Genomic DNA, 13292 nt, shown 5'->3' with positions numbered 1-13292 from the left:
GATTTTTACCCTCTAAAGTCTGCCACTGCTTCCCTCCCCTCTCTGCTCCCCCCGTTGTTTCTCTTCTAACACCTATAAACTAGATGCTGGCACTCCCTTACCACTAAACCATGTCAATGAGGCACCATTAATCCTCTTTCTCCTCGCACACTTGACCTGAAAGCTGCCCTGCATCATCTGAAGCTTTAAAGCTATGTTTTCCCTCCTTGCTCCGTTAATCAAGGCTGTGACTTACCTGACTGTTGACTCTCAACAACCTATTGCTTTGGATCCTCCAAATGGTTTGTGCGGTGCTATTCACAGCCACCTTGCTCAGAATGACAACCATAAACACCATGAAATGCGATTTTGCCCACTCCACCAAGCCTGATCTCTGAAGATTTTTCCACTGTACTTCCTAAAAGGACACGGCTGAGGGTGGAACGAGCTCCTGGGGGTTGCGCAGCAGCACTGCTGCTTGTCAGCAAGCCCCACAGCATCTTCCAGCATGGAAAAAATGAAGCCTCCGCTTCCCCACAGCACTGCAGTGCCGTTAAATAAACCCCCAGCTCTGAACAGCGCGATGCTATTAAACTGCTCACAAAACACAACAGCTCTATCCCCATCCTTCATCTTCCCCCCCTGGGCTGCCCGGGCAATGAAATACACTGAAGTAAGTCCTGCAGTGGGTCTGAGCTGATCACACAGATCGATACCCCATTACCCGTGTGAGTGCTTCTTGTGAGCATGAAGATGCCGCACTGCTTGGACCAGAGCCCGGCACCAGCGCTGAGCGGCAGCATCCCGGCCGGGAGCCCTCGGCGCTGCGTTGCCGTACATTTAATCGCCGATCTCCCGTGCTCCCTGCGCTCGGCTCGGTTTAACCGGTCACAGCCACCGGTTAATCCTGCCCGACGGGCGCGGGCTCTGCCTGGCACCGCTGCCTGCGGGACGGACCCGAACCGAAACACAGCACCGCGAGCAGCGGCCCCCGACGGCGGGGAATGCTCCCACCGCCGCCCGTTGAGGCTCACACCGGGGAGCGCCGGGAGCCGGCCCAGCCCGGCCCGGCCGCCATGGAGCCCACGGCAGCGGCGGACCACAGGCTGCCCGCCCGCGGTGCGTCAGGCGGCCCCGCTGCCCTCCGGCCCGGCCCGGCCCGGCCCCGCTCCCTTCCCCTCAGGGCCGGGCCGCGGCCTGAGGGCCCCGTGCCCTGACCGCGCTCTGCCCCTGCCGGCCTTTCCCCAAGCAGGCACCCCGGAGGCCCAGGAGAAGGGCACCAGTGAGCAGGAGCTGAAGGACATGCTGCGGGAGCTGGTCACCTACGTGGTCTTCCTCATAGACCTCTGCATACGTAAGTCATCAAAGGGCTCGAGCCCTGCTGACAAGTCCCTACCGTGTGCGCTTTGCCTCTTCCCCTATCCCCTTTATCCACCCCAAAGCACCGCTTCAATCAAATCGCCTTTCTCTAGCAGATTGAGCTAGGGACAAGCGAAGCAAGGTTAGAAGCTGTCGTCATGCTCTCATTTTAGCCTGTGAGCATCCTTTCTTTGCGCCTTCTTTCCAGTGGCCTTCGGCATGGTGAGCGTAGACATGTACCACCTGAACACAGTCATGTCCCATCTCTTCATGGAGCCAGCTGAGGGCGAGAATGGTTTTGGGACCATTCGGAGCAAAGCTGACTTCTGGAAGGTAAGGCTTTTGTTACAGACAAGTGAGGAATCTCCTGGTGCTAATTCGGAGCAATACAGGCTCATGGAACTCAATGAACTTGAGGTCCTTTCCAACCCTAACCATTCTGTGGTTCTCCTAAAAGCTGTGTGATAGATGTTGTGTTTTCAGCACAAGAAAGGCAAATAACTCATTAAAATGCATTTGGACTGGGTGCAAAAACACATGAACACTGATACTTCTGATCAATCAGTCGAGGTAAACAACAGCCCAGTTAATTGCTGCATTATGTTCTCAGTGAAGCTTGAAAAGAGCTTCGATAAAACCAGATTTTGGGTTTACAGCTCTTTTGACTTTCAGCTGCTAAAACCAATGCAAGATGTCACAGCCCAGAAAGCCAACCGTATCCTGGGCTGCATCAAAAGGAGCATGACCAGCAGGTCGAAGGAGGTGATCCTGCCCCTCTGCTCTGCTCTTGTGAGACCTCACCTGGAGCATTGTGTGCAGTTCTGGTGTCCTCAACATAAAAAGGGCATGGAACTGTTGGAACAAGTCCAGAGGAGGCCACGAGGATGATCAGGGACTGGAGCACCTCCTGTATGAAGACAGGCTGAGGAAGTTGGGGCTGTTGAGCCTGGAGAAGAGAAGGCTGCGTGGAGACCTCAGAGCAGCCTTCCAGTATTTGAAGGGGGCCTATAGGGATGCTGGGGAGGGACTCTTCATTAGGGACTGTAGTGACAGGACAAGGGGTAACGGGTTAAAACTTAAACAGGGGAAGTTTAGATTGGATATAAGGAGGAAGTCCTTTCCTGTGAGGGTGCTGAAGCACTGGAATGGGTTGCCCAGGGAGGTTGTGAATGCTCCATCCCTGGCAGTGTTCAAGGCCAGGTTGGACGAAGCCTTGGGTGCCATGGTTTAGTGTGAGGTGTCCCTGCCATGGCAGGGGGTTGGAACTGGGTGATTTTAAGGTCCTTTCCAACCCTAACTATTCTGTGATTCTATGATTTCCAGTGTAAAACCACCTTGGCTCCCCTGCTTTGCTGTTACATTACCCTGTATTTCAGTGACAGTTGCAAAACACTTGTCTCTGTTTTCACTGCTAGATGGAGGACCTCCCAAAATGACCAGCATTGCCCAGCTGCCAGCAGGAGGCAAAGTTTCTCATCCCACTCTTCCTTACAAATGGAAATGCCTGGCTATAAGAATTCATTGGGAAGAATTGCGTTCCCTCTTAGCGTGGTGTCTGTAATTGCCAGTCCATCAAATAGGGAGCCTTTGCTATTACAGTGTGTTGGCTGATGCACTAGGCATGGTTGTAATGCGTGCTCAGATGGTCCCAAACCATGAGGGGGTGTTGTTTTGCACTCAGAATAATACTCCCCCCAAACTGAATCCTCTTTCTTGGCATCTAAGAAACACCCAGAAAAAGAGGGATTGCTTCTTCCCCACCTTCACAAATAAATACCTTCAGATGACTAAACCCCTAATGAGAAACATATTCCAAACCAGATCTGTCAGAGATTAAGATAACCAACAGATTTTGTTAAAACAACATACAGCGTTTGTGTTTAAACATATTTGTTTAGAATTCAGGAGAATTCTAAAGAGATGTTACAGTCCTGCCCTGAATAATGCCATTACACATCCCTAATAGAATTGCATAGGGAACAGAATTGACTCATAGCAAAAAGATGTAAATATATCGTATGTGTAAGACGGTACATTGGTGGGAGTTGTTTGTATTCTAGCTTAGACTCTGTAGCTATAAGTAACCTGGGAACCCAGTATTTGTGATTATTAGAGAAAATAGTAGAGATATCAGAGGTTTGTATGCTAAAGAGAGGAGCAATAGTGGTATTTAAATCTTCTTCTGAAACCCTAACCTCACTTGTACGTGCAGTTTGTACAGGGACCACTGTTGGATGGCCTCTACTGGGACAAATGGTACAACAACAAGACGTTACCCTTCCAGAACTACAGCCATATTTACTATGAGAACTTACTGTTAGGAGCAGTCCAGGTTCGACAGGTGAAAGTGCGCAACAACACGTGCTCCATCTACCCCTATTTCCGTAGCTTTTTAGACGGCTGTTACAGTGAGTACAGTTACCAAGCTGAAGACAGGTCTGACGATGCTCTAAGGAGCGAATCTGAGTAAGTCATCCTGCTCCAGTACAGAAATGCTTTTGGAAACCTAACCAAAGCCTTAATGCCACTACTGTTCACTCAGTCACAACTGTGCATGCAGTTAGCTGAGTTTTTCCTCTTGTTTTACATTGTGATAAATCATGGATTTGCTTTTGTGCCAGCATTATGGAGGGGAATTTAGCATGGGAAATGTAGAGCAGAGAGACAGGAAGAACTGGAAACAGCAAACCCAGTTCAGCAGAAGCACATGTTAGGGGGTCCATCTCCATTAACATCTCTGGAGAAATGCTCAGTTATATGAGGCTTGAATTTAAATCCCATGTTTATAAATTGGAATCATGCTAAAATGCTCTGAAAACAGAGCCAAAAGGCCTGCTTCACACACTTCATTTAGCATGAATTTAACACAATGGAAGAACCTGTGAACATGCCACAGGAACAATGAATTATGGAAACCAGAGATACTCCATTTGCCTACAAAGGTTTTAAGGTAATGAACTGACTGGCCCACATTGGGCAAAATCCAGATTCATAACCAATTGCTGTCTTGTGAATGCACTGAGCAGCTAAATATAATGCGAGTATCTTAAGGCCATATTCTTTATGTAAAGAAATGCATTGTTTAAAGAACCAGCAAGCATTGTATAAAATAAAAGGTGAAGCTTACTTCAGTCCAGGTTCCATAAACTGAGTCCTTTTTTTTCCCATTTCTGACCAGATGGAAATACACCCCAGCTGATTCATTTACCCTGTGGTATTTGGGAAATATGGGCTTGTATGGCAGTGGAGGGTATTTGTTCACCTTACCTAAATCGAAGCAGGAGAGCATAGAGAAGTTGGCCTCTCTGAAGCAGAACAACTGGCTCACTAGAGGAACCAGAGTTGTATTTATCGACTTCTCAACATACAACGCTAACCTAAACCTCTTCTGTGTGGTCAGGTGAGTTCTTACCTTTGCTACATGTGAAGTTCAGTTTACTGAGGCATGATGCTTTCATAAGGATGCAGGGGAAGGCTGGTCACCTCAGGCATATGCAGCCACGTTTCCCAGGTAGCAGCTGGCAAGACAGTAATCCATTAAGAACGCAGGAGTGCAGGGAGCAGACCCAGGTCCTTCCTTTCCATGTTTTTTTGTAGTAGAGGGTATCTGGTCCTTACAGCTGCTTGCTGCTGTCAGTTGGAAGGAATTTCATAGCCTTTCACAAGGTAAGAGACCGCATTAGTAGTCCTGTTGTCATCTTAGGGGAGGGAAAAGACTCAGGATACAGTGAACATTTGCTCTACTGAGGAACAGTACCTTACAAGAAGACCTTAGAGATGTAGGAGTTCCAGCAAGGTATTATGAATGTAGTAATGATTAGTATTAGAAAATAAAGGGCTGAGACGATTTGAAGGGATGGTAACTAACACCAGTCCCCAATTTTTTTCAGGTTGGTGGTAGAGTTCCCTGCCACAGGTGGTGCTTTCACCTCTATACATATCTACTCTGTGAAGCTCCTCAGATACATCACACGTTATGATTACTTCGTGGCTTCTTGTGAAATCATCTTTTGCCTCTTTATCATTACATTCATAATCCAGGAAGCTATAAAAATAGTGAAACTGAAACGGGAATATTTCAGAAGTGGTTGGAGCTGGCTGGATTTGATGCTGCTGATGGTGAGCTACCCCTTGACTTTCACCTCTGTGCTTGCCAGTGTAGGCTTGCACTGAATACACAGCAAACAAGCCAAACAGCCCAAATCTGTGTCGGGTTTAAGTCAGTCACCCAGTGTTCTGCACTGAAGAGGCCACATGGCCCACCATGGTTCAGCACATTGAACTCTTCTATCTTTGCTGGTAGCCTGCTGTGGCTCCACATCTTTCATACTTGCTATCCACCTTGTTTGAGCCTTCATCTTTGCAGGGCAGGGAAGCAGTAGCATGTAACAGAGCTAACATAGTAAATTAGAATGTATGCAGCATGTTAAATACCACAAGGCCAGAATTATCACAGTACCATTGCAATTGTTTTGGGCAATAAAGTCTTGTATATATGGATTATGACCAAAAAAGCTCAGGTTTTCCAAATCTACCCAAGGGCATGTTGAAATCAAAGTCTTCCCTATGCAAAATGATAGCCTGAAGGAGAAGGCACTTAACTGGACTTAAGTTTCACTGGCTTCTGCTTTCCTTCAGGTATCCATCCTTGCCATTGTCTTCAATATCTACAGCACTGTAGAAGTGTCCCTGCTAATGGGAGAGCTGCTCTCTGATGCCAATGTATATCCAGACTTCTATTTCCTTACATTCTGGCAAGTCCTTTACAACAATATGATTGCTGTCAACATTTTCTTTGCTTGGATAAAGGTATTGGCTCTTATTCCCTTTTTTGTACTTAAGAATCAGCATTCCTAAGCATAGCCTAAGTGTTCACTTGTACCTTTTCATGGGTGAATTGCAAAGGTGGGGCTAAAAGGGAGAATTTTGTTTATGAGATTCCAGAAGAGTTTAAAATTACCTCCTTCTCATAAACATGGTCACACAGATTCCAAGCCCATCTAGAAAGGAATTTTGCACATGGGCAGCTGTCTCCATTGGAGCAGCTGAGAAATGAGCATGGCCAAACAGCCTCCCCAAACTCAGTATTTTCCTAGACCCAATATGATCCAGGTCACAGCCTGATATATACAGATGGCATGGTTGTAATAGGTGGAGCTATTCATAGCTTTTGTAGCCAAAAGGAAGGCAAAATGTGTCCAAACTTGATTCAGCAGTGGTTTTGTGCCCACCTTTTGTTTCATTCTTGCAAACAGATTTGCTGATCTCTGGACAGAGTAGCAAACTGCTCCAAGATTAGGAGCTACTTTTGTTCCTAACCAGATGCTCTGGGGCTAAACCAGCCCTGCCTATTTGCCTGCCACTGCCCCATACCTGCTAAACCTTGTTGGCTCTGACTGGGCTCTGCTCCCCTTCCCCTTTTCCCAGCAGACAGCAGTGACTTGAGTTTGGGAGGCCTCAGTGTTCCCAGTGGCTGGATGAGGCTTCCCAAGGCCCTCTCTGCCCTAATGCATTTATAGAACATCCAGCACAATGCAGCTATGAAACGGGCAGGGGATGTGCTCACATCTGGCAGAGATCCCACTTTACAGTCATGTCCCAGGTACCTCAACGCAGGCTATTGTGAAAGGTCACATCCTTTTAAAATCAACAGGCTTTTGGCCTTCCTCCACCTCCCAGCCCGAACAGAAGCTGTTTGGGAGCACTGGCTGTTAACCAGTTCTGCGCACAGCCTTCCTCACTACATCCCTTCTGTACCCCAGCCCCTGCATTACCCTCCCTTCAGACTTCAGTCAGTAGCACAGCTGTGTTTATCATTAATGACTGTCATTGAACAAGGCTTGTTCAGGCCTTGTTTCAGACCCAAAGTAAAAGAGAGCTCCTTACCAATTCTGCAGACACAGGGGGGTGGAATGGCTTGTGGTCTCCTTGACCCGGGGTCCATACTGCTAGACCTGATCACACATATCAGTACCCAGCAAAGACCTAACATGCTGTTAGCTTTAGTATAGGCACGTATTTTCCCTGCAGAATATTCATCTTCTCCAGAAACACACCCAATCCTAGTGTGTTTGTAGATACATCCCATTTCTGGGTACAACTTAACCTGTAAATGATGATTATGGATAACATTCCAGAAATCCTGTTGAGAAATTGCCACACATTCTGATCCCCCAATAACAATATGTTCTGTTCTCTTGCAGGTACTTAAATATGTAAGGTTTAACAAAACAATGGGGCAGTTGTCCTCCACTTTATCTCGCTGTGCCAAAGACATCATTGGGTTTGCCGTCATGTTCTTCATTGTCTTCTTTGCCTATGCCCAGTTTGGCTACCTGGTCTTTGGGTCACAAGTTGAAGATTTTTCCACGTTCCAGAAATGCATGTATGTACTTTGCAAACTTTAGGATACAAACTGCTGCAGGCACAAACCAGCTTCTGCTAAGCAGAACTTAAAGAGTACAGGGCTCCAGCACTTCAGCTTATCTCATAGAGTAAACCCCTTTTTGATTCCCAAAGCCTTCCCGTGCTCAGAAAAGGCCATATGTGCATTAAACAATGCAGGGGAGCCACAGAAAGGGAAGCTCAGGAGCAGGTCACCCAATGGAGCCATTAGTCCCCCCCCAGCTCTCAGCTTTCCTGCATGTAACCAGCCCCTGGGTGATGGGGCAGGCCTGGCAGCAGGCTGCCTCTTTCACCCCTTTCAGAAGTAAGGGCATAAAGCCACTCAGCAGACACACTCAGAGCACAAGCTGAACACATCCACCTGCATGGCCAAGAGTCCCCGAATCCCATCTGCTGGCTCTGCTACTCGCTGTAGCATCATCATCAGATCAGCTCCAGGTACCAGATGGAGCTGGCTTTGATGGTCCTCACACTTTGTAGGGTCTCTAACCTGACACTCTCAGCAAGGCTTGAGTTTTACCCCACGGCTACGTTTCTTACAATTCAGAGATCTTTAGTGTAGCAGATTGTTTGAAAGCAGCTTTTAATGTAAAATTAAGGCACTTTGAAACCAGCAAACCAGCTTATTTTAGACCCACCTGGGTGTGAGATGGTTTTAAGATGCTGCAATACAGAGAAATAAGTATTTGCCTTCACTAGGAATAAAATCCCCTCTAGGGAGCATAGGGACCTATACTGATACCTTCTGTGCTAAGAGAAGGTGATGGATCATGAAGCCAGAACAGAAGGGAAATCATTAAAATAAGCCACATGACCTATCCAAAACGAAGGGATTTTCTCACACAAGCACACCAGGACAAATTCCTTTGTACTTTCAAATTCCCAAGTATATGCTAAATGGCATGTTATCACTGCTGTACTATCCTGACTCACCTATTGATTTCAGTGATGAAGGGAATGGTGAATCAGTCTCAGTTGTATCTCTTGCTTTGGGCTTCTTTGTTTGCTTGTTGATGCTTACAATGCTCCTCTTTAGGAGAAGCCAGTCAACCTCACCCTGGTACTTTTTACTCCCAGCTTCACACAGTTCCGTATTGTGCTGGGAGATTTTGATTTTGAAAACACAGAAGCAGTAAACAGAATCCTTGGACCCATTTACTTCATCTCATTCGTATTCTTTGTGTTCTTCATATTGCTGGTAAGGACTAGCTCAAAAATGCTTATCCTTTTGTATTAGCAGTAGAGAACTATCATGTAGTGCTCCGAGACAGCGGTTTTCAAACCAAGATGACCCCAGGCTTTGTCCTGGCTGCCCCTCAGGACACCTGGGCAGAGACAGCAGTCCTTGACATTTCACAGCTCTCCCTTTCTCCAAACTGCCACAAAAAGGGGCTTTTGCACCACAAAACAAGCACATTGAATGATGAGAATAATGTCACCAGATAATGTATCTGCATTGGGTGCATCTGCACTCAGAAAAGCTCAAGTCCATACATGCCCTAGCATGGAGCAGCCCCCAAACAACAGCCCCAGCATAATACAGATGCAGCTTCCAGAGACAAATGTCTAACTGCATTCTTCCTGTGCAGAACATGTTTTTGGCCATTATAAATAACACCTATTCGGAAGTCAAAGCAGACTACGATGTGATGCCCAGTCACAAGCTCCCCATCAGAGACCTCTTTAGACGTGTAAGTAAACACTTGTGTAACTACCTCATTTAATTCCAGACAGAAGGGGGAATTCTAAGCTACATCACTAGCAAAGAGCCTGAAACAGCTGGGCCATAACCATGCAAGAACACTCAAGTATTGATCTTCCACTTTAAGTAAAAGTTTGACAGATGCAGAGACATCCTTCTATCGAATCCCCAGGAGCTCCTAATGGCAAGAGCAGTGTATGAGTTAGGGTGCAAGGAGCCTACCTTTACTTCACCTTTTTAAAAGGAATATTTAAGAGCAGCCTGGTTTGTGATTATGTGCCATCATATTCTTCAGAGCTTACTGTTGCTTTTCTAAATGGAGACACTAAAGATCTTCTGTGCAGGGGAAGATGAGACAAGTGGAAATACTGGCCTTTAAAAATCCACAAAGTTCAGACCGTTTTTATGTGCCAGAAATGAGTATAAAATGGGAACAAATCTTTTCAGTGCAACTTGAATTCATGACCTCAGCCCAACAACATCACCAGCCCAGCTCAGATTCTCCCACCCAAGCTCATTCTCCTACTTACCAGGACTACAGTAAGATTAAACTGAATATGCCTGAAAACAGAAGCTTTTACTAGATTTGGTTGGCTATTACCTTCAGGGCTTTCATGACCAATTTGAGGGACGGCAGGGTAAGTTCTCCAAGTTGAGCTAAGGGAACAAAGAAAGCGATAGACTGGTAAGGTTTCTGTTGAACTGCCAAGGCAGTGCTGAGGGTTTGCTCCTTGTGCAAAATGTCTCTGGTTAAACACAAGCCATTTAACATTAATTCTGTCAATGTCCAGAGTTGTGATAATGCCCTTATCAAGCTCAAGCTGAAGAAACCTGAGGAAGACACACAACCAGCAGCAGAGAAGTTGGAAAGGTAGGACCTCAGTATTGGCTCTTACCCCCTGCACCGAGCACGGACCTGTTCTCACGGCACTTCTCTCTCTTCTCACCTGTTTGAATGACAAGCAAGGAATTACCATCCACTAGAAAGAAGCATGTTTCTAAGAGCGAAAAGGTAGGTTTTTTTCTTTCCTGTCTTCTTAGAAACTGATTATATTTCAAGGGGTTCAATAATACAAAAGGAGTCACAGTTGTCCTCACTGTTACTTACAAAAGCTATTTCTCCACAGGATGCTATTTTTAACAAAACAGGAATGGTAAAAGCTAGACCTATAAATAAAGAAAAATCCCTGATAATGTGCAACACTTCAAATGGGAGCCTGCTCAGGCAAGGTCATACACTGCAACAGCAGAGCTGGCCATAGGGTGGGATCAGTGTGGCTTAGCAATGGTATAAAGTTGTGAGCTGGGCATCTGCCCAAATGTTAAACAGAAACAGATGTATGGAAAACAAACAAGTTTCACATCAGTTGGTTGGGTCAGAGGCTGCATCTACAGTAAGAAGAAAGGTCACTGTAGCTTCTTTTTGCTTTACAAAAGGGTTTCTAATAGTTCCATATCTGGGGTAAGCCTGTGCAAGTACTTCCAAAACACTTTTAAAGCAGCTAACTTGCACAAGAGAGGGGAACCCCCTTGGCTCACTGTGAACACTGCCGCACACACTTGCCATCTCTCTGCACTCCACAAAGAAATGTGCATTCCTATAGCCTGTCTTTTTGGGAGGGCCAGGAGGAAAATCTACTTTCAGATAGAGAACAAAGCTGCACAGATCTTTTCCTTGCACAAGTGAGTATGTTACAAGTGTCCCAGTGAGCCACGCTGGCTTTGGCTAGGATTGCTATTTCTTTTTAATCCTTCTGCTGTCGTACAGAGCCCTTCGAAGGTATCAGAGCTACAGGCAAAGAAAGAAAGACATCAGATGATTTATGTGCCTGCTCAGAACATGGCCTCGGACCCAGATCAGGGCTATGTCACCATTGCAGATTTTCAGCAGTAAGTATGTGGGATCTCTTCTTGCACTCTTATTGCCATCCCCCAGCAGCTGCAGCCTTAGCTGAAACCCTCACCGGCTGACAACCTGGGAGACAGAAGACCAACATAAAGTCAGTGATTTTTAAACTATTTCAAGTCATTTTATACTGGCTGATAACAGCTGCCCTTAGGGAGGGAAAAAGGAAACAAAAGGATTTAGCAGAGCAGCTTGTAAAGACATAAGTCAAGAATGAGGTGGGACAAGAACATCTCCTTGTGGCTGCCCAGGAAGGGGGACGGGGACCATAGGACCTTGTACTTGTGAAGTGGCATTTCAGGACTTAGATCCTTGGCAGCTGACCCGAGTGAGCAAAAAGGCTGTAACTGCAAGTTGAAGAGCAGCACCATCTCAGGGATATGTGGCTGTGTTCGTGTGTTCTAGGCTCGTGAGTTACACAGCTGAATTGGGGAAGGAACTCAACACCACCAATGCAAGACTCAGGAGAATCATAAGAAACATGCAACAGCAGGATGCTGCAGGCAAGCCGACATGCTGAAACACTTGGCTGCTCAGCTGGTGACAGAGATGGCCCCAACTCGTCCCGGTTTAAATACATCCAAAGTTCCCATCCCCTTTATTTTGTTCTATTTCTGGCTAAAAGAAGCAGGAATGTTATTAAAGGTATTACTAAAAAATAACCATTGTGGCTTCTGGGTCTCTGAGAGCTTCAGGTGCTGCTTTAACTCTTATAACTGAGCAGCCTTGCTGGAGTCCTGGGTAGGCATCTCTGTGGATGCCTGTACAACACTGATTCCTGTGCCTTGTTTGGGGGCTGCTGTGAGACACAGATGTGTAATCACAAGAGCAGATCACCAGCCATGGCCTACTCCACAGCCTCCTCTCACTCTCTGGCCCTGTGTAACCCAGTGCAACCCTCAGTCACCAAGCACAGTCCACCACACAGTGCATCTGCTGCCAAGGTTAACACCTAGTTCCCAGCAATTCCTGTTCCAGGCATTGCTGCTTCCAGAACAGGTTTCCTGTTGCCTTCAGTGGAAGCCAAACTCTTCTTTCAGGAAACAAATCTTGTATCGTGAACCACTAGAGGGCCCTTTGCTTCACCCTTGCACCAGCCTCGATGTTCCAAACATCCTGTTTATTCCCAAATCCATATATACCCGTTGCCTTAGAGACAAGGGTTTATGTTGTGGCCAGAAGCTCTCGACTCCTATGTAGCCATTAATACTTGTTCACTGCTGGGACTCTGCCACAGGAGGAAATATAGCACATTTACAGATGCCACCTGAACACACCAAGAGAAAACCTGGCCCTGTACCAGGCTGCAACAACCCACCTGCACCAGAGTCCCTGCCCTGGGACCTTCTGCTGCTGTATATCCCAACATGCAGCCCCCAGCCTCCAAAGTATCCTGAATCATCCATCCTACATGGATTTATAATACTGTAAAGCTTTACGCCCTGCAGAGTACTACTGGGGTACTACACGATCTCAGGTCTCTCTGCACCTAATCACAGCATGGAGGAGCTGTGTCCTGAAGGGAGCAGATGGGTGCTTGAGGCACCCAGAGATCACTCCAGTCCAGTGGCACAGCATAGCCATGCACTGCTTTGCCCATCAGGGTTCACTGATTTTGCATTTCACTCTCCTGGGCAAAGCCAAGCCATCCTCTCTCTTTCAAAGCAAAACACCCCTTTCCCTTCACTTCCAAAAGGTTCTTGTTGCCATGCAGTATCCAAGGACACTTGTCCTAGAAAACCAGATCATGACCTGTGTTACTTGGTCACTCCATAGCCTGACGGGCAGGAAAGCAGACACATTGCACCTTTGATAGCTCCAACCTTTCCTCCACTTGGCAACCCCTTGTACAGAGAAGTCTCAAGCCCTTTAGACACAGTTACATACCCAGACTTCCTGGAAGGGCTTTCCAGCACTCATCAGCTTTGCTCTACTCTGAGG

The 13292-nt window shown here is 46.7% G+C and overlaps 1 protein-coding gene across 2 annotated transcripts; it reads left to right on the top strand.

Moving 5' to 3' along the window:
• The first annotated feature begins 1228 nt into the window (after positions 1–1228).
• Positions 1229–11956, top strand: PKD2L2 (polycystin 2 like 2, transient receptor potential cation channel). 2 transcript variants are annotated; one of them, XR_009968362.1, is made up of 13 exons: positions 1229–1333; positions 1547–1671; positions 3551–3804; positions 4517–4738; positions 5229–5457; positions 5977–6147; positions 7542–7723; positions 8821–8941; positions 9333–9434; positions 10237–10316; positions 10413–10457; positions 11214–11335; positions 11757–11889. XR_009968362.1 is itself a non-coding variant. In XM_062638019.1 (13 exons), exons 1-13 carry the CDS (start codon positions 1282–1284, stop codon positions 11869–11871), a joined length of 1824 nt encoding a protein of 607 aa, XP_062494003.1. In that variant the 5' UTR covers positions 1229–1281; the 3' UTR covers positions 11872–11956. The 2 variants fall into 2 exon arrangements, 1 of the variants encoding a protein (XP_062494003.1); XM_062638019.1 differs by having other exon boundaries at positions 10409–10457; positions 11757–11956.
• The last annotated feature ends 1336 nt before the right edge of the window (positions 11957–13292 follow it).

Source organism: Pezoporus occidentalis, unplaced genomic scaffold, assembly GCF_034315485.1.
Source record: "Pezoporus occidentalis ecotype Australia unplaced genomic scaffold, CSIRO_AGI_Poc_V1 ctg55, whole genome shotgun sequence".
Lineage (NCBI taxonomy): Eukaryota > Metazoa > Chordata > Aves > Psittaciformes > Psittacidae > Pezoporus > Pezoporus occidentalis.
The sequence above is the reverse complement of the archived record's forward strand: the minus strand, read 5'-3'. Positions and strand labels throughout refer to the sequence as shown.

Bases quoted from the DNA above. Each gene is read 5' to 3' on its own strand.
- PKD2L2 (XM_062638019.1), top strand. From the start codon at position 1,282: ATGCTGCGGGAGCTGGTCACCTACGTGGTCTTCCTCATAGACCTCTGC. The intron at 5,458-5,976 runs GTGAGCTACCCC...GCTTTCCTTCAG, and splicing joins TGGATTTGATGCTGCTGATG to GTATCCATCCTTGCCATTGT. The intron at 8,942-9,332 runs GTAAGGACTAGC...CTTCCTGTGCAG, and splicing joins TTGTGTTCTTCATATTGCTG to AACATGTTTTTGGCCATTAT.